This window comes from Xiphias gladius, chromosome 6 (genome assembly GCF_016859285.1).
Source record: "Xiphias gladius isolate SHS-SW01 ecotype Sanya breed wild chromosome 6, ASM1685928v1, whole genome shotgun sequence".
Classification (NCBI taxonomy): domain Eukaryota; kingdom Metazoa; phylum Chordata; class Actinopteri; order Istiophoriformes; family Xiphiidae; genus Xiphias; species Xiphias gladius.
In genome coordinates this window covers 30,972,096-30,993,429 of record NC_053405.1, presented here as the reverse complement: position 1 = coordinate 30,993,429, position 21,334 = coordinate 30,972,096, and the positions used below count along the sequence as shown (strand labels likewise).

General features: G+C 38.7%; 1 protein-coding gene across 4 annotated transcripts in view; it reads left to right on the top strand.

The window, feature by feature from the left end:
* The first annotated feature begins 303 nt into the window (after positions 1–303).
* LOC120790556 (cadherin-2-like) overlaps positions 304–21,334 on the top strand; it is a 93,032-nt gene continuing 72,001 nt past the window's right edge. The window contains exons 1-3 of one of the 4 annotated variants that reach the window (XM_040128206.1): positions 3,588–3,679; positions 3,813–3,873; positions 7,816–7,954. In XM_040128206.1, the coding sequence (XP_039984140.1) occupies positions 7,879–7,954 (76 nt within the window). In that variant the 5' untranslated portion in view covers positions 3,588–3,679; positions 3,813–3,873; positions 7,816–7,878. Of the gene's footprint in view, positions 508–3,229; positions 3,330–3,587; positions 3,680–3,785; positions 3,874–7,815; positions 7,955–21,334 lie in introns of those variants that run through there. The other 3 variants (XM_040128203.1, XM_040128204.1, XM_040128205.1) reach the window with 3 other exon arrangements.

Here is a 21,334-nt window from a genome sequence, read left to right as displayed (position 1 = left end):
TTTAGTTATTCCTTTCTTAACTTATTCCTAAGGTTAGCTGTTTTCAGCTGTTAGCTGTCTGTCCATGTTTTTACACTTTGTATAGCTGACAGTCTATCAGAAGCCAAACACTGGCTGGAGATCATTTCCTGATTTTGATATTTTTTATGATAACTTGATTATCGCAGATTTGTTTCATACCATCCAGATTTAATGAACTTCCCATAAACTGAGGAAGTAACGGGGCTCAATGTTTCTGTTGTCCGTTAGAGGGCCGCAATGAGGCGCGGGGAGGCCGGTGTTGAGTCAGTCCCAGGCAGACTGGAGTGCCGCTGAGCTGGACAGAGCAGACAGACAGACACAGAGGAGGGCTGGTGTATGGAGGAAGGTACCCTCATGCCACCGTGGTTTACCGGGAATTAAAAATCTGACGCCCAGCGTTGCGCGGCGGACGCTGTCGGAGGAATTAGAACACAACACAACAAAATGCATCTTTTGGTGATTTGGATACTGATGGCGGCTCTGCAGGTAAAACATGTCTAATTTTACACCGAGTCAGCTCCGATTGTCGGAGGCTGCAGTAGGATATAGCCTCCAGTGGAAAAGAGACTGATACCCATTTAGAAGAGGTAGAGAGAGGAGCGCTTTTCAGGGGACAGAAGACAATGCAGTTAAAACCAACTCTGAATCTGCCTTTTTCATTTTAGTAAAAATTTTATTTTCTGCTATTCTCGACTAGATAAGCAGCGTATATTCACGTACAGTACATTCACTGGCAGTAAAATGCTGCTGATAACAGACCCGCTCCGGTCCCACTGCACACTGTAATTTACCAACCAAACAAGAGAAATGCATTCGTAGCCTCGTCCCTTTGTATGATAAAGCATGAGAGTTTCAGATCAAATACGGCTGTATAGAAGAGTCCGAGCACAGAAATATCCGTTCCCGAGGTGTGTGTGTATGTTTTTATTAAACATCCATTCATCCTCGGATGGCAGGCTGCTACTGTCACCTGTTTCAGCATCTCATTTATGACAGAAAGTTGCTTTCTGCTGAGACCCGATGGTTTTGTTGGGCTGTAATCCATTGAAGCCTAGGTGAATCAAGCCCCCAATTCTTGTGGTGAAAATACGCCAATCTCCATTTAAAAAGATGGCAGTGTTTAGCGCCCGTTTATAACCGGACATAAGTAGTGGAGCAAGGTTTAAGGCGGTTTTTGAGTCGTAGATGTTCTTCAGCTAGGCTTCCAATCAATTCAATAGTGCAAGCTGAATTTTTTCAGTATAGATACTCGATCCGGCCTAAAACCTACCCCACAGAGTGTACCACCATTTGCTGTTGTACCCTAACATACAGCAATTGTCACTTGGCATGTGTGCGCCGTGGGAATATGATCCTATTGTGAAAGTGGACATATTGTGATTGCAATAGAGTGTTTTCATAATAGCTCAAGTCATGTCACCTGGTGGATTGGCATTAAGCAAGAAGAATTGTTTCATTGTTGAACACCTGCACATACAGGTGGTTCACAGTCCGTACAGTGATGTTTGGGCTACCTGTTTCTCAGCCCATTCCCACAAATAACTTTTAAAGGTCTATACCAACATTTTAATAGTTTATTATATTTACTACAAATCACATGCAGCTTATATTACTGTTAACTATCATCATGATTGTAGGCTACCATTTCTCGTAGTTTTTAATGTTTTTTTCAGTAATTTAAGCAGTACACAAACACTGAAGAACATACTGCATGTGATTGTGTGACATTTAGAAATCTGCTTACAAAGTATGGTATGCTTGGGTTAGTAGCAATGTTAAGGACGTATTAGTTGTATTAAACCAGCAAACACAACCAGGAACCACTGGTATGCCGCTGTTCAGGCAAATCAATGTTACTGTATATTTTCATGTGTGAGCGTCAAAGGTTGAATGGACCTTGAAAAGGCACCTGACGCATATTTTAATGAAGGCAGAAAGAGGCCCGCATAGGTAGACAAATCAATAGAGAGTACAATGCTGTGCCAAGGGGTCAAAGGTCAGGTACTAAAATAAATACATCACCAATGCCTTACCTCAAAAACAGCAAGGTCAGCACTCGAGGGCTTAGCTTAAATCCTCAAAAAACCTTTCATACATCAGCTTTTGTTACTTTTTAGCAACAATTTGCAGATTTTCATGAAACATTTGATCATATGTTTATGTATATTTATATCTGAAGGCTCTGCTGTAACTCTATGTCATTGTCGGATGTATGAATATCAGGTAGGTTGATATGGTTAATGACTTAGTTATATATAACCATGGAAGGGTTTACACACTTTTGGATAAATTAGGTAACAGCAATGGACAGAACATTATTTAGGTTTGTAGAGATAATAATCCTGTTCTCTAATTCCAATTGATATTGGAAGTTGATCAAGGTTTGATTTTATTAGATGTGTCACAACTTGTAAAGTGAGTCTAAGTACTGTCCTCCCTTCTGATCATGACCCCTCCCATCTGTTGGCATTTTTTCCTGGGGGAATGGCTGATGCAAAATTGTTATTTGTGAATCCTGCACTTTATGAATATATTGATGCAGATTTATTTTGCTCCAAGCAAGCTTGAAGTGGCATGCATTGTTCTCACTGAAAAGTTATTATACAATGGGGTTCAAAAGTCTGAGACTGCTTGAAAGTGGTCTCAGACTTTTGGTACCCCACTGTATATTGTATGTATACTAGAAGAGATAAGACATATAATCATCACACACAGGTGTAGGGAAGAAGCAGGCCCTGTTTCCTGGTAACGATTGTTCTTAGGATTTTCTACCAGCATTTCTACTGTTGCTCTTATATTTTTACTTGCGTTAAGAGCTTCCTAAGGTGGGCTGTCAGTGCTGTTGGAGAGAAAGATATGGAAGGATATATTTGAAAGGAACAACGATAAGTGTCTGTAAGATGTGCTATATATCAAAAATACATAAATGTTTAAGTTACACTGGTGAAGCCAGATGCCCAACACAGGCTAAATGCAAAGAAGATTCAAGTAAAGATTTACTGAAAAAGGCTTTAGTAATGGATGGTGAATGGGAAAGTGAGGGCTCCAGCAGGCAAAGGTGAAGGAAAGGGGAAATGGCAGATGGCAGGGTTGAGCTGAGTGGGGCATGAAGGCTGAGGAGCTGACAGGTGAAGCAGGGTATTGAGGGAGGCTGAAAGAAGAATGGGGCTGAGCAGGAAATGCAGGCAGAAGAGCTGGTAGGCGAAGCAGGGGATTGAGGGAAGCTGGAGACTAGTGGAGAGGAGCAGTGTCTGGGAAGGTGTGCTGAGCGGTGAGCACGGCAGGCAGAGAGTCATGCAGGTAAACAGGTAAGCAGGGGATGATCCTGAGGCACAGGGAAACAATAGTAGGTTGTAGGCAAACACACAAGGAGAAAAACTCAGAATACACAATTCTAAGTGGCCAAGAGCACTTGGTATCAAACTGGCAGGAGCCACAATCTCGCAAAGAGTGGATGAAGAACTGGGCTGATGAGTTGATGAATGGCAGGTGTGCAGACAGATTGGCAATCAGGCAGCCAGGAGAGAATGAGGCGTGCCGTGCCCACAGCACAGACACACATACACATACGTACAGAAAGAGAAACAGGCAGGGGAGGACAGAAAACACAAAGGGGAAAAAACAGCAGAAACACAAGGGATGAACCAAAGTCACCGTAGTAACCATTACAAAATGTTCATAAAAATGATGCTTAATATAAAGTTAGAAGTCTACAGATTGAGTTGCCACCCTTAATGATTAATGTTACTGAGAGGAAGACAGTTTAAAAAAGTAAACTTTGATTGTTTCAGCTGCTGCTCAACGAAGATGCTACTCTGAACGGTGGCATGCCTATCTGTTTTGGTGCCAGAGGTACAGTTTCATTGAGTTTCAAATGGATCAGAGTTTTACTGATATTAAAAAAAAAATGTCCCAACACTGTTTGACTGTATTAACTTAGAATCAATGCGTGAGAGCTTACATGTCTGAAGTGTAGAAGCAAGTATAGAAGTAGGTACAGGGTTTTTTACCGTTATCATGAGTTGGCATGTCCGGATAATTAATAATTGTAAAAAATTAATGAGGTAACAGCTGCTCCTCTCTCACTTTCGAGAAGCATATTTGGATCCTGCTGCTGTGTGATGGCTACAGGAATTTATTCAACTCTGAAACTCATCCTACATACAAACAGCTCCAAGCAAACAAAGAAAATTTAAGTAGGCATGTTTGATGTTTCAGAAAAACTCATGATTAAAAGAGGAGACAAAACTGCTAAGCCTCATTAAGCTATAGATGCAAACATGGTAAATGGACTGCACTTATATAGAGCTTTTCTAGTCTCAAAGCGTTTATTCTACATGCCACATTCACCCATTAACACACACATTCATACATCAGGGGCAATTTGGGGTTCAGTATCTTGCCCAACAGCACTTTGACATGGGTACCAGAGGAGTGAGAAATCAAACAACCGATTTTCCAGTATAGACTTAAAATTAACAAAAATAATAACAACATGAATAAAAATCATAGTTCATGGTTACTCCTGCTCATTCTGCAGCATCTTAAGATGCTCTTAGCTGCCTACAAGTGTTTAGGGAGGTACTCGTTAATCTGCGTTCATTTCTAAGAGTTTCTTCAGTTACGAAGCTTTTGGGAAACTCAACTTAAAAATAGGAAGGCTCTTAAGATGGATTTTCATCTTAGCCTTAAGATGCTTTTGGAAAATGGGGCCCTAGATTTGATGTCCAGTTGTGTTTAACTTTCTGCCTGCATCATGGATAACTATACATGTACACTATAATTCCATTAACCACTTTGCATGTGTTAGATTAATAATGTTATTTAAGACAGGTATCTCTTCTGACTGCAGTAACTATTGTGGTAATCAGTGCATGTGATTAATGTGTGGCAAAATAATATGATCACATTAAAATGATAGGATAGAGTCATAGATGGGAATGACTGAGAGATTATGAGAATGGCAACATATGACATAGTTTTTGTGCCTAAAACTGCACCAATTGCAAAACTAATGAGTGGGAAATGTTCTATTATCCCCCCAAAAAACCTGCTCGTTAGCTTTGAGTGCAGTATTAGCTACCAGCATGTAGCGGTCTGTTTAGAGCTATGGTTTTTATAAATGGTGCACAGTTTTACACAGAACCTGGTGAAGAAGTAAGGTCAGACTCCTACTGTCACTTCCTGTTTATGGCTGTTAAATGAAACATGAATGTTTGTCAGGCTGAACAGTGTGACATGTATTTAGAGTTTCAGTGTGGGACTCGTTGACAGCTGTGCATACTAATGCATTTGGAAGACAAATGCATCACACTGTTAGGCTTATAATTTGCCACTTTGAAAAAAGACAACGATATTCATACATGCCAATGTTACACATAGCAACATTAGGAATTTAATATATGTTATGTGCTGCCTGTTGATGTTGTGGGTGTCTCAATGTTCGTTTCTCACTACTGTAGAGCTAACATAGTGAACTCTGAGTCAGCGTTATCACTGCTACTAGCTGCCCTTTCTCATTCGAATGTGTCATGTTAGCCAACCAGAGCTGAAATGTCTATGAAAGATGGCATGTGGTTAAAAAAAAAGTAATGCAAGAATGAGTGCATGAGTGCATTAAAAATTCACCTCTAAAAAGTACTTTTACTTGTTTTTAATTATCATATCATTAATACGTATTTATTTTGTTTTAGGAAATCAATGTGATCATTGGGATTTTGACTATGTTAAGTGGCTGAATTATTCTAATTTTACCATTGATCAATACTTGGGTTCATTTAATGTTTTATCTTAGGAAATAATTAGGATTTTGGTTTACATGAAGAAAATGAATGATAAACAATACTGAGAGAAATCTCACCTTCATTGAAGAATGAAGGCCTTTTAGGTATAAATTAAGGGATAGTTTCAGGGTTTTTTGGTCATGGGCAATTTTTAATGGGCATTTTCACTTCTTTCAGATGCTGTATAGACAAAATGATTAAACTGTTAATGGAAAAAGATGACAGATAATAGATAATAAAAATAATTGTTAGTTGCCGCCTTAATTCTACATACAATATAGTTCTCTCACCACATGGAAAAACTACTAAGACACTAGGTCATGTTCCCAAAAAATTCAGGTAAGTAGATAACCCAAGTAAAACTCTTTACCAGTAGATAATTAATTAATATAATTTGCACGTATATTTTAAATTTTACACTTTACAAATTTAATTCATGCGATTTCAAAGACATGATAGTTGCTGAAACAATTACTCAATTAATGTATAAGACCATTGGTTTCCAACTGTCATAGAAAGCCAACAGAAAGTCTGCAAGTTTTCAGCTGTTGATGTCACTGAAGAATTCTTTCCTTCTACTAGAAGGTGTGCAAATCAGTGGGTAGAGTCTTTTGTTGGAATGAACATCTGGAAAACTCTTGGCTCCACATGATACATGGTTTGCCACCCATGGATAAGTTGATCTTCTTTTCTCAGTCAGTGTTGAAATGGTCTGTTTGCTTTATCACCTGAACCAGGTGTGCGTTCAGTTCTCATGTCCAGTCAACACATCATCATGCACATGAAGCCGATGCTCAATCTTCCACTAGCCCCTGCACTGATGGGAGCTCTGTCTCTCTTAAAGAGGTCAGCTTGGCTATGGTGGTCCTCACGCCAAGCTGCACTTCAGAATATCTAAATAGATTTAAGATACACTTCAAGCCAAACTTCAAATCCATAGAGAATGGCGGATGAAGAGGCAGAATCAAACACTTAATTTTCACACTAAATAATAAGTCTTAACTAAAAAAACCAATTACTCTGTTAGCTGCATCAAGCTTCAAGGTATTTCAGTTTTTCATATCATTTTCCCCTCAATGTCACCAAAATGATGGAATTGTCCAACACCATTAAAACATAAAGCTATTTAAATAAATAAATGTCACTACCGAAGCCTGTGTAGCATTCTGCTGAAACATACCATCATACCATAGTCTTGCTATGTTTCCTTCCTTATGCTAATCGGGGAAGTAATGAAAGCTAGCCGTGCTCAATCCACCCCTCCCCCATCTCTTTTGAAAATGTCAGTGTTGGCAGTGAGGATGTGAGAGTTTAGAGTTTTTGGATTATGTGGAAGCAAATAATAATTACTTTAATCACAGAACACTAAAAAACACACTAACCTACTACAGATGCTTTTATGCTGCTCTGAGGATCAGGAATATTTGTATCTGTGTGTGTCCGTGTATGTGGGATGGGAGGGGGAGTGGGGTTCATGTTGGGCCAGGGCTCAAACAACAGGAGACACAAAAGTCTAGATGTTAATTATTATCAGAATTGATTGACCCAGTTGTCTGTTGCTCTTTATAGTGATTAATAAGGGTTTCTTGGTTTGGACTGGTGGTGAACTGGATTTTATTTTCACTTTGATGCACAACATTTTTCTTCTGCTTCACTGTTGCAAGTTAGAATAACAAATGCTGTTAAGAAAATGTAGAAAAATTAAATCACTGCTCTGTGCTAATTGCTTTTTGTTCTGTTACATGGTTATGTTCAGCAAGAGAACCAGATCAGTGTCGATCATTTCATATTGCTTTAGTCAGAGACCTCAGTTTTATAAAAGAGAGAATTTAATATTTGCAGACTTGTTTTAATATTGGCTTTACATTTTCCCAGATAATCAGCCTTCTGTTTGAAGAAAAATAATCAAATTGAAGAGGTTATGAGGGCATCTAGATGTGATCTAAGATGCATGCAAATATCTGAATATTCTTTTTATTCCCTTTCATCTTTCTTCTCCTTCCCTCTCCAGTTTGTTGTTCTGAGTGGAGAGACCGAGCGGTCGTTGTCAAGCAAGCAGGGGTCGTTGCCATGCATGAGGGGGTTTACAAAGGAGAAGTACATCATCGAAATGGACCAAGAGCTGGCAAAGGGACAGGCTGTCTTCAACAGTCAGTACAACACACACACACACACACACACACACACACATGCACGCACGCACACACACACACACACACACACACACACACACACACACACACACACACACACACACACACACACACACACAGACTTGGAGTGGGGACAGCTCCAGTAATAATCCCCTGCTGTTGGGTGGGGGTTGCTTAAGAGTCCTGCTGATATTTGAACCATAATGGAACGTCAAGAGGACTGACCTTTTTGATGACAGTGTGTGGAGAAGGATTAGACTAATACACTGAGTGGATACCGTCCCTCTGTAAGGATGAATGTGCTCCAGTCTATCTTGTCCTCATTGCTAATTGATGAAAAATGACTGTGATTGGTGCTTCTAGCTTCTTCTGATTTTTCTGTAAAATCGATGAATATTTCTGTCTTTCTCTCCTGGAGGGTTGGATAGTGGTCTCAGTGCAGTTTCAGAGGTTTTTGTGTCAAATGTCAATGTCACTTTGACCCCACACCCATCCCTTTCTTGTGAATGTGTTATATCAGGAACGCTTGGTGGGAAGTAGGGATGTGTGTGATTAGTCGACTAAACGATTCAACGCTGCAGTTGGTTAAACTAATTATTAATATTTTATTAATATAAAATGCTGGTCAACTGTGCATTTAAGCTGAACGCAGCTGCCGGCCACTAGCAGGGGCTGCAGGCCCTGCAGACGGCAACCCCCCTCTCCCTGCACTAGTGCCCAGTTGTTGTAAACAAACAAGCTGGAAACTGGGACAGATGACATCTTGTAAAACCAGCGCAATTTGGCAGTATTTTGATCTAAAAAATTAAAATAAGGTTGTATGTAGGCTGTGTAAGAATAAACTGGCATATAACCACTCGACTGGAACAATGAGTAACCAAATTCAGCACAGGCATTTGGACTTAACCTGCAAGGAAAGAAGGCTCCTGTTGCTAGCACTGCTAAAATTAGCCACACTAGGCAGTGTCTCCAATAATTACCTAGACTGTGGCGGCTGCCATCCAAATTTGACCCACAACAGTTTCATAAAGAATCGAAAATATTTTTACACTTCTCATAATAATATAAAAGATCTCTAACGTAATGTTTTGCACCGTTGCTTCATTGTAAAGCTGTGTGCAGTGCATTGATTCGCTCAGCCCCTCCCTGCCCCGCTCTGACTCTCTCTATCTCTCACAAACACATTGCAGTGGAATGTGTGTCACAGTTGGAACAGCCACCAGGTAAATCCCGGCACATCGGTGGGTCCATTGGACCATTGGGAGCCCCCGGACGCCCCTGGACCCATGATTTTTCTCTGTGCTGTGTATCAACAGGACACTAATCAATAAGTAGTGTAAATTTGTAGATATGGTTAAAGCCTGGAATGGGTGAGCACTGCTGTGTTAATGGTTCTCCAACAAGAGTCCTTCTCATGGTGACAATGCATCTGCATTTGTTTTGAACCAAACTTTTGGACTTTAATAACCCTTCTTTTTAAATTGGCCACTATATGTAATTCTGCAGTCTGAAGAAACCTTCCTGTACTGATTTTAAGGGGAATTTAGTAAGAGGGATGTGTGTTGATAGTCAATATCTGACTCTGGCTGACTCCGCTTATTCTCTCCATATAAGAAATGCTCAGACCCTTTGATGTCTGGAAAATCAGCATGGCACTGTTTAAGTATTCTGCCTTTTAATGTCAGTGAATGGGAACTTAAAGCATTGTGTTTGAGCCTGATAGTGTTGCCTCACTGCAGCACCAGACACAGATAGTTTAGTTTCATCCTTTTTCTGATAAGGGTTATGTGAGGGCTTTTGGACTGGAAGGTCCTGGACTGTAAAAACGTCTCTCCACATGTACTGCTGGGATGCTCCTCAGTTTAACAGAAGAAGCCTTTGGCACAAGGCAGCCCAGAGTGTGAACACGTCAAAGTGTGTGAATATGAAGCAGGGTTTGCTGTCAATTTTCCCCTGGAGAAATATAGGTCAGGAAGTGACTTTCCGCCTGATGGAATAAAATCCATTTTTGGTTGTATTGTTGTGATATTATTCTGAAGAAATGTTTAAAACAGAACTGACTATATAAACAGTCTTTTTCTAACCACATCAAAGTACCAGGCAAAAGCCCTACAATAACACTGAGCTGAGGTGGCGTGTGAGAAATGGGAATGTGTGTGTGAGTTTGTGATCACATATTTCTGTGCTGCAGTGGACTTGTACAGGCCCTGTGAAGTGTAACAAAGCAGCAGAAGCAGCTAGGGAAACAAGAAGAAAAAGTGTTTCAATGTGGTTGTCTGTGATGCTCATGGTGTGTGTGTGTGTGTGTGTGTATGTGTGTGTCAGTGTGTATGGGTGAAGAAGGTTAGGAAACAAATTACGAGGCCATGTTGTTTATACAGTGTAACAAACACTAATTGCTACATTATATGAAGCCAGGCTGCTGGAAAGATGAAGAGAAAAAGATTTGTGTTGTTGGTCATTGTTTATCCACCATTCTGCATGTCATACTCTTCACAATCAAAACCGTCAGACCTCTAAAAATAAAAATGTTGCTTCACCTACTGTATATGAAGCCAATAATTCATAATAAGCTGTCCTGGAAAATAGTGAACGAGGCAGAGACAGAGAAAAAAACCTTGCGGTGTTTTGCTTTGCTGTTACCTCAAAGTGTACCACATTGTTTGCTTGATACATGGTTGAGTTCACACTGACATAAATATTATAGTTAAAATATTTTAACTTTGTAGCCTCCCTGCATTAGGGTTTTTTTCAGTTATCACATTAGCATTAGTCCATTAGCTTTTGCAAGTAGTTCTTTAGTCACATTAGCCTTTTAATTTTCTTTTTAGCATTTGTCATGTAAGTCGTTTCAGAATTTTGTTATAGTCATGTGAGCCTTCACTTTAGAATCTATCACATTAACCTAATAGTTCTTTGCTTCTTTGCTCTTTGATTGCCGTGTGAATAAATGCTGAAGTTACACCATTGTTTGTTTCTCTTTCAAAATGAACTGGTGGAAACAGTTTCTATTGTGTCATTGGGAGTGTGTTTACATGTAGTGTTGCCATCTTAATGCAATTGTTGCTGGAGTTAATGATTTTTGCACCCCTTTAGCAACTTCTTTTGATAAAAGCGCATAGCGACAAATCTAGGGACTTTTTGAACAAACCTTCGGGCTTTCCCTCCACAGACACACCTGTCTGTGCGTCTCATTTAATTGACCCCACAGCAGCTGACACAGACGTGAATGAGCTTCTAACTTTCTCTCTGAGTGATCATTTTACAAGTGTATATAGCCTAAATCACAGCACAGCCGTTGCCTTTAAGTTAGGTTTATGGTGATTTTGTCAGACGACGTTACATTTATATAACCAGGATTTTAACAGTGCAGAGCAGCCACTTGGAAATGGCATGGTGGTTAACATGCAGTCTTAATGGGCTACATTTCAGGCACTATTTCATAATTTTTCCTTTGTCTGCCAACAGAAACAAAAAAACATGTAAATGGGAACAGCTTTGTTAGGAATTAAACTGTATTGAATTAATGCGTATGTGAGCACAGACAGTAGGAAAGAAGCAAACAGATAAAGGGAAGTCCAGCCAAATACTAGGTTTTGACCTAGTTTTGTTTTGAAGATAATTTTGGGACCAGTGCGGGGTGTCTTTGCTGGGTTACAATCTGATGGCTCTGGGTGCTGTTAATTATTTAATCAGAGCAGAGGAGGACTGAATTATTAATGAGAGGAGAGAGGATTGGGGGGGGGGACATAATTATAAACAGAGTGTCTGGGAGATGAGTTGTGAAGGAAAGGAGGTTAGAAGTGGAGAGCAGCAGCACAGATCAGGTCAGACTGATACACTCGTACAGTAGGAAGAAACAGGAAGTACCACTGAAAGTTAATTGACACAGTCCATTATTTTAAATATTGTCTTCAGACTTTTTGATTTTTTTGTAAGAGTTCATTCAAAATTAGAGTCTTTTCTTTCATTTTCAGTGTTTTAACAAACAGTTGCACTCGAAACAGATCAGATTTTATATAGGCTATTGCAATCCACCAAAAATCGCCTGGATCTCATTCCCAATTCTGGGGATCAGCTCATAATTACAAATAATATCAAACAATTAGGGCAGGATATGGAACCTCAATACTATTTTTTTATACCAACTGATGTGTCTGTAGAGAAAGTTCTTGGGTGAGATGTGGGGTAAACTCTGCTTGCCAGGTCTATGATGTAGAGACAAACAACCATTCATGGTCACATTCACACCTACGGGCATTTTAGAGTCACCGATTACCCAAACCTTTATGTTATTGGACAACGCACAGAGGTGTAAGGAGAACATGCAAACTCCACGCAGAAAGGCCGGGGTTCGAACTTAGAACCTTCTCACTGTGAGAAGGTAGTGCTAAAATTATCCACCATTTACAGGAAACTGACTCAAAGCAGCGGTGGCTGAGTCCGATTTGTGTTTCTGTGGAAAGCAAACAAAAATAAATAGGGGAATGAAAAGTTGATTCAGACCAGTGTTTTCAGTGGACAGTCCCTCTGTGCATGTGTGTGTGTGTGCATGTGTGTGTGTGTGTGTGTGTTTATAATGACTGTCTGTATGTGAAGAAATAGATGTTGTGGTTTTGATTTGCTTTTTTAGCCACGATGGAGGTGTTTTTGTGGGTCCTCATCCTTTTTTTCATCTTGGGTATACAGTGCATTTGGAAAGAATTCAGACCCCTTCACTTTTTTCACATTTTGTTATGTTGCAGCTTTATTCCAAAATCTAAATAATTCATTTTTACCCTCTATCAATCTTCATTAGTTCAGAATTCTTTGCAAATTTATTCAAAATGAAAAACTGAAAGATCACATTGACATAAGTATTCAGACCATTTGCTATCAACCTTGAAATTTAGCTCAGGGGCCTCATGTTATTGTCATGTCTGGTTTCCTCCAGACATGAAGCTTTTGATGCTTTGACGCCAAACAGTTCAATCTTGGTTTCATCCGACCAGAGAATCTTGCTTCTCATAATCTGAGAGTCCTTTAGGTGCTTTTTTGCAATCTCTCTGAGGACAGACTTACGTCTGGCCACTCTTCCTATAATCCCAGATCGTAGGAGTGTCGTAGTGATGGTTGCCCTTCTGGAAGTTTCTCCCACCTCCACACAGGATTCCTGGAGCTCAGCCAGAGTGAACATTGGGTTGTGGGCACTTCTATTACTAAGGCCCTTCTTCCCCAAATCCTTAGTTTGGCTTTACAGCCAGCTCTGGGAAGAATCCTGGTCCACAGTTCTTCCATTTAAGAATTATGGAGGCCACTGTGCTCTTGGGAACCTTCAATGCAGCAGAAGTTTTTTGTTGTCTTCCCCAGATGTGTGCCTCAACACAACCCTGTCTCTGAACTCTGAAGGCAGTTCCTTTGACCTCATGGCTTGGTTTTTGCTGCTCCGATATGTATTGTCAGCTGTGAAACCTTATCTGGACAGGTGTATGACTTTCTAAATCATGTCCAATCAATTGAATTTACCACAGTTGAACTTCAATTAATGTGTAGAAACATATCAAAGATTATCAAGAAAAATGGGAGCCATCTGAGCTAATTTTCAAGTATCATAGGAAAGAGTCTGAATATTTATGTTAAAGTGATATATCAATTGTTCCTTTTTAATAAATTTGCAAAGATTTCTAAAATTCTGTTTTCACTTTGTCATTATGAGGTATTAAGTGTAGATTAATGAGGGAAAATATATATTTTTTTATTTTAGCATAAGGCTGCAAAATAACAAAATGTGAAAAAACTGAAGGGGTCTGCATACTTTCATTATACCTTCTGAATGCACTGCATGTGTGTGTATTTATGTGTTTTTGTGTTTGCATATGTGTGTGTGTGTGTTTACCACGTGTTTATCACTGCAGTTTGTTGTATATTTTTTGCCAAGTACAGTATGCATTCTTGTGTGTGTTTACATATGAGCACCGGTGTTGGTTATGCTGGGTTTGCATGTGTGTACAGTATTGTTTTTGTGTGTGTGTGTACGTGTGTGTGTGTGTGTGTGTGTGTGTGTGTGTGTGTGAGTCAGGTCGAAGTTAGTAGCGCTCTTGTATTTCCTGTGGAGCTCAGCAGGGCTGACTGCTCTGACCTTCCCATTTTCCCATCCATCCTTCCAATTAAGGCAGTTAGTGTTAGTCAGTCATACGGCCTCATGGAGCCAGCCAGTGGTCAGCGCTGCCATACACAGCAGTGGAAAACCCCATCCCACGAGCCAGCAGGCACTGAGCACATTCATCTCCCCACATCCTCCCTCTAAATCCTTCTCTCTTTCTCCTTTCTCTCCCTTTCTTTTCCTTTTTCTTTCCCTTCCGTTGTCATGCTTATTCATGCATGCATGTTTATTTTAGCCTCATATATCACTGTCTCCCCTCACAGTCAGATTTGGGGAGGTTGACCGAGATACAGAATGAGAGTTCTCTCTCTCTTTCCCTCAAATTTGATTTCTACTCCTGCCATTGTTTTTTGTCTTAGGGGCTTGTTAACATGTTAGCAATGGGATGTTCACTGCTCTTATGTTTTCACTTCTGCATCTAATGGAACATAGTGTTTGTTACTTAAATTTTGTAGTAGAAAGTATTTCATTTGTATAACTTCTAGTTAATTAATTAATTTCATTTTAAGGATGGCTAAATGGATGTCAGTTACTTTACATTCTGCCTTTAAAGATCTTCACACATCTCTGACACATTGTTGTGTCTTCTCTCTGTGCTTATTTCTTCTGCTGCACTCTCTGCAGCCTGTTTCTCTTACAAAGAAGATGTTGATCTTTTTTGATATAAGGGTCATTACATAACAAATCACCTAGGACATCCCATTTGGTGTCATGGACTTTTTTGAAAGAATTCGTACATGTATATCATGTTAAAAATTGTAAATAGTATATCGAATTGTAAATAGTTGTTGGTGAATGTTTAACAGTATCAAATTAATAACAAAAAATAATTTTTTACCCGAACGAGGTAAAAAATTATTTTTATTTTAAAAAATTATCCTTATTTTTTAAAAATTAATATAATATGTCTAGTATTCATTTTCTTGTAACCAAATTTTGATTCTGTGTAGTATTTTATATATTTCTATCACATCTAGAAGTTATAAATTCTGCATAAAAACTGAGTGCGACAGACCTTGCTAAAACGGAAACAGAGTTTTAAACATTTTTGCAAATTTATTAAAAAGGAAAAATTGATGTATCACATTGACATAAGTATTCAGATCCTCAGCCAAGACACTTGAAATTTAGCTCAGATTCCTCCCATTTCTCTTGATGATCTTTGAGATGTTTGTACACCTTAATTGGAGTCCACCTGAGGTAAATTCAATTGGTTGGACATGATTTGGAAAGGTACACACCTGTCTATATAAGGTCTCATAGTTGACAATACATATCAGAGCAAAAACCAAGCCATGAGGTTTAATGAACTGCCTGTGTTGAGGCGAAGATCTGGGGAAAGCTACAAACAAAATTCTGCTGCATTGAAGGTTCCCAAGAGCACAGTGGCCTTCTTAAATGGAAGAAGTGTGGAAAAACCAGGACTCCTTCCAGAGCTGGCTGCCCAGCCAGCTTGCGGAATCGGGGGAGAAGGGCCTTGGTAAGAGAGGTGCCCAAGAACCCGATGATCACTCTGGCTGAGCTCCAGAGATCCTATTGGAAAAACCTCCAGAAGGGCAACCACCAATGTAACACTCCACCAATCTAGGCTTTATGGCAGAGAGGCCAGACTGAAGTTTCTCCTCAGTGAAAGACAATGAAAGCCTGCTCGAGTTTGCAAAAAAAACACCTAAAGGGCTCTCAGACTGTGAGAAATAAGAGAAATGAGAAATAAGAACTTTTTGGCCTCAATTCTAAGCGTCATGTCTGGAAGAAACCAGGCACCAATCATCACCTGCCCATTACCAACCCAAGAGTGAAGCATGATCGAGGCAGCTGTGGTGGTGTTTTTCAGCAGCAGGAACAGGGAGACTGATCAGGGTTAAGGGAAAGCTGAACGGAGTAAAGTACAGAGATGACCTTAATGAAAAATTGGTCCAGAGCACTCAGGGTCTCAGACTGGGTCAAGGGTTCACCTTCCAACAGGGCAATGACCCTAAGCATACAGCCAGGACGACGCAGGAGTGGCTTAAGAACAACTCTGTGAGTGTCCTTGAGTAGCCCAGAAAGAGCTCCGACTTGAACCCTATTGAACATCTCTGGTGAGACATGAAAGTGGCTTTCCACCAACGGTCTCCATCCAACCTGAAGGAGCTTGAGAAGATCTGCAGAGAAGAATGGCAGAAAATCCTCAAATCCTGGTGTGCAAAGCTTGTCATGTTATACCCAAGAGGACTCGAGGCTGTAATCGCTGCCAATGCTGCATCAAATAAGTAAAGCGTCTGAATACTTACGTCGATGTGACATTTCAGTTTTTCCTTTTTTATAAATTTGTAAAAATTTAAAATTCAGTTTTTTTACTTTGTCATTATGGGGTATTGAGTGTAGATTGATGAGGGAAAAAACAAATTTAAATGATTTCAAAATGTGAAAAAAACACATCTGAATGGACCATATATATAATATATACATTTTTTATACTTTTTCAGTTTTTTTATATATATAAAGTGTAATCCACACTGTCATTAAAAACACATAAAATACATTTTAAAATGCAAATTTGTTGTATGAAATAGAGACAGGGTTGTACCAGAACCCATTATAAGCTAGCCATACAAATTTGAAACTTAAAGATAACATTGTATAGCTTTTTTTCTTAAAAATGTTATGGAAATATAAATGTTACCAAAGATCACTGACATAATAAAAGTTTGTAAAAGTTACTTTGGGACTAAAATATTATCCTTTCTGAGTGTTTCTTCCCTTTGGTGTCTGAGCTAGACTACAATAATGCAGAGGGTTGTACTTACAACCTAGAGGAAAGGAATTACTAACCCCCAGTCTGAACGTTAGTTTTATGCTCATCGCTGCACTGTTTCTTAATTCATTTTAATGTGATAAAGTTGAAGGATTGATATCGGATCTAAAGTGAACGTGCCACTGCTTAATGAAATTACAGATTACAGGTCTAAATGTATTAAGTGTCACCCTCCTGATTTCCCTGGCTGAACTTTTAACTTTGCTGTTAAAAACCGCAGTGTGAGCAGTGAATGAAAGGCCAGTCAAGGTCAATGAAGCGGGATGTGTATGTGGTAGAGATGGAAGAGTGTGTGCATATGTGTTTATGTGTGTGTCATGGAGCAGGAGGAGCATTAGTGCAACCATTAATTAAATTTTAAAGCTGTTGTTTTGTGTATTATTTTTAAACATTACCATACCACTTTCAAATTTAAGTGATGGAGTTACAATAATCAAATGAGACCATAGTGGAGATGGTCCAAATGAACCTTTCTCATAAACCATGTTACCTATGCCTACTTAAAGAGGAGAAAACCTGTTGGAAGTAATTTTGTCGTCTTACCTAAGTCCTACCATTGCATTTACAAGAACCTGTGAAAGCTTGATTGGTGCTCTAAAGGTGTGAGTCGATTAAAGTCAATGCAAAGATGTGAATGGATGTAAATTTGCTCTAGAAGGTTTAAATTGAGGCTAAGATGCTTGAGTTGAAAACGTTTTAACTTTAAATCTGCGCTCATCTTGAGGATTTTCCCCATGAACATATGGAGACAAGAAAAAGATCAGTCAGAGGCTGTGGTTAGTCTGACATCTAAAATAGTATGCATACGTTACTAGCTAAATCACAACTACTGGCTAACTTCTGTAAAGCTGATACACTGGCTATTATGGGCAAAACAAGACAAACTGCAAGTTGAGTGAGTAATTTATGGTGAACATTTGTTCCAAGTTCAGTCTAAACACACATGTGCAGAAAAATTCTTTTTTTTTTTAATCTTCTTTATCTTTATCTTAACATTTGCACATTGCAAAGTTAATTTTAAAACTACCTTCAGTGCTTACAGGAAATATTTATGGATTTTTTTCAAGGATTTGTAGTCTTAATAATGGGTGGTAAGTATTGATGTTGCCGAACCTGTTACTATTACTTAAAGCTGCAATAATTAATATTTTATATTAACAATGGCTCAAATGACTTTGTGTAATGCAAATGAGGCCAGAGAATGATGCAGTTCCCTCAGCTCTGCAGAGATTTTCAGCTTCTCTTAGCTCCGTTTTTGTGTTTCCAGACTGCACAGCTCTGATAAACCCACTGCACACTATCTGCCCAGCACCAGACAAAATCGGTGCCTAGCAGGTGAAAAAGTAGTACATCTAGGAACTAAAAAGCCAGATAGTAGACAGGAATTGGTGAAGACCCAGCAGAGCTAAAAGGAGTTTCTGTTGAATATGTAAATTGAAGAATGTCTTTGAACATTGTTCGTGATGTTGCATTATTTTTTTTTTAGCTTTTTTATGGCTTCCAAGTGGCCAAAAAAACAGAAAGAAGCAGCTCAATCAGCCAAAATTAAAGTTGCGAGCAGCAATGAGCAATGGCTTGACAAAGCCAAGCAAAGTCACTTCGAGTTGTTTCATTCTGTTTAAAATAGTGAGACCAAGCACATACTTGTCTTATCATCACAATGTATTCAGAAGAAAAAAAGTCATCATTCAACGAAGTGTCCATGTAATAAATAACAGCTTAAGAATCAGGTTGATGGAAAAAAATCTACTTCAATGACATTTTTTAATAGTTTCCTCAAAAAAAATTAACGAAAGTAAATACTTTTGACTGGAGTTAATGACGGCCTTATAAAAATAGAAAATAGGTAAAGAAACGTAAGGTACTATTATGAAGCCATTTTTTGCCTTGATTCAGCCACAGGTGATCCACGTTGCATGGTATGTTTAATTTTTTGTTTCACAAGTGTATTAAGTATTAAGCATTTTATTGTTATGTAAGACTAGTCAAAGGATTGGAAAATTAGATTGACATACAAAAAACATAGAGTAACTATTGTTGGCTACAGCCCTGCTTTATGAGACTCATGCCTCAATTCGGTGGTAGCAACATGGATCTAGGTAGCTTTTGAAAACTTTGTAAATTGTGTACAATATGACCTCAATATGAAGTGGCTGCTATGAGATGGGCTGAGAAAAGTGGAGCTGACAAATGTTAACCAATAAGTTTTAATGAAACAGCAGGCCAACTTGAACTCTGAGATATGGAGTCATTAAAACCTTGACACTTTTGACCATAAATATACCTAAATGGCATTGATTAGACTCATGATGGTGTATCACTATACAACTTTGTGGGCCTATCTATATCAGTTTGACTGGAAAACATTGTAAACATTACATTGTTGCTGTGTTGGTTTGGTAACAAGTGTTAGTTATGTTGCCAGGATACTATTTGCAGTGACATAGCTTAAATGTCCATCACTATCTTGACCAAACAAAAAAGGTGTTAGAGAGCCAATTTATGTGGTCGCATAACCACCAATCTAAATTGTTGCCATTAGAGACAAAATTGTAACTCGACGAGAGTAAACACATTTTGTCAAGCAAACTAACTTTGCTTGACAAATACTGTACTGGTTTTATCACTTACATGTATGTTTACCCATAATAGGCTTATGGGATAGTGTAACATACATTTCATTACTTGCTACCATTTGCAATGAAGCTCATTCTCATTTATAGCATCCTTATAGCTTTTTTCTAGTTGTTAATAGTTTTATTTGTGTAGGACATAGTTTTTTATGGACCTCTCAATTTGAGATGATCTGTACGCCTACTGGGTTTTGTGTTTAGTTATAAATATGCATTTTCATGGTTATGTTAATCATAGAATGCTTTAACATTATACATGCGATCAACAATATGCTAACAGTATGTTTTTTGTAATTTTTATGAATTACATGTATTTAACAATAGTCCTAGACAGCTGCCAAGCTTTATTGTTTGAGTTAGCTATGTATGATTCAATGTCTTATATTAAATTATATCCTTACTCCACTGAAAATTACTACTTTATTAATGCACTTAAAATCACAGGTTCTCTGTATTATTTCTACTTCTAAGTAATTTAGAACCTAAAAAAATAATCTTTGGTAAAACCTTTTGTGGTGCACTTAGTAATAATTTGGCAGCTAAGTGCACCACAAAAAGTTATACCAAAAATTTTTTTTTTAGGTTTGGGTGCAGACTTCCCCATCACCTTGGCATTCACCACATGTAAATTTTAAATTAAGCTGAAAAGCTTAAAACCTTTTTAGAGACACACACATTGCAAATGGATCATGATATTGCAGTTCATGAAATACTCATCAATTACAAAAATGTAACATTTGATCTAGACCAGGTAGAAGTAGCTGGGAAAAAAATGTTGATCTACTAAAGTGTGTGGAATGTGGCGTTCATGGCATCAATTTTGAAAAATTCCCTTATATAACACTTTGATTTGTATTAATTGCAATTCCAAGGTATTGAACTTCCTGTTTCACCTGAATGTCACAAATCATATTACTTTCACATCCATGAATTGGTATTAATTCACACTTCACCTTCAGATTCAGGTGTAGGCCTGAGGCTTTGGACAGTTATCAACCTATGCACTCTGGAAGCATTTTTAAGAAAAATTGTTGTGTCATCAGCAAACTGATTAGCTGTAAATTCTTTATTCAAAATGTTGATGCCATGAGTGTTCTCAGCCTTGATAATCATCATAGCCAGTAACTTTGTAACTGGCAGTGGCTGACACAGCATTATTATATGTGCTAATGCCAACTCTGGCTCCCTGTACAGACAAGTTTGGACAAGTCAGGTTTCTTTTACCCCACCCTGCAAGTTGATGGGATTGGTTCCTTAGGTATGTGACGTATGACACCTAGGAAGTCTGAACGCGTGTTATTGAGACTGTCATTCGTACACTGCAGTTCCAAGGTGGAAATATTCAGCCCTGACGTTGAGTGCTTATTATGCTCATGATATGCCTTGTATTATATAAAAAACACGATATGGACATAGTAACAAGGTTAAAAACTTGATTTTTATTTGAGAAGGTCCTTAATACTTGCCCCCAGAGTATGTACAACAAAATTGGTGAAACTGTCCACCAGGTTTTGAGATACATGTTTTTTTGCCTTGGTTGGGGCTTAAAATGCTTTGGTAGGCCTATTCCCAAACATGGACCAAGATTTATGATAATTGGACAAACCGTTGAAGAGTTATGGCCAATGTTTTGCGAAGCACATTGAGCTGCACTTCTGTGTCAAATTTCATATCAATCGGACTTAAACCATAAGGGGTGTGGCCTTTCCGAAATTGCGTTTTGGGGCCTTAATTACAGTGCCACGATCTGGCCAATTGGACTCATGTTTCTTAAGAAGCATTTGCACGTCATTTCCAGTTATTTG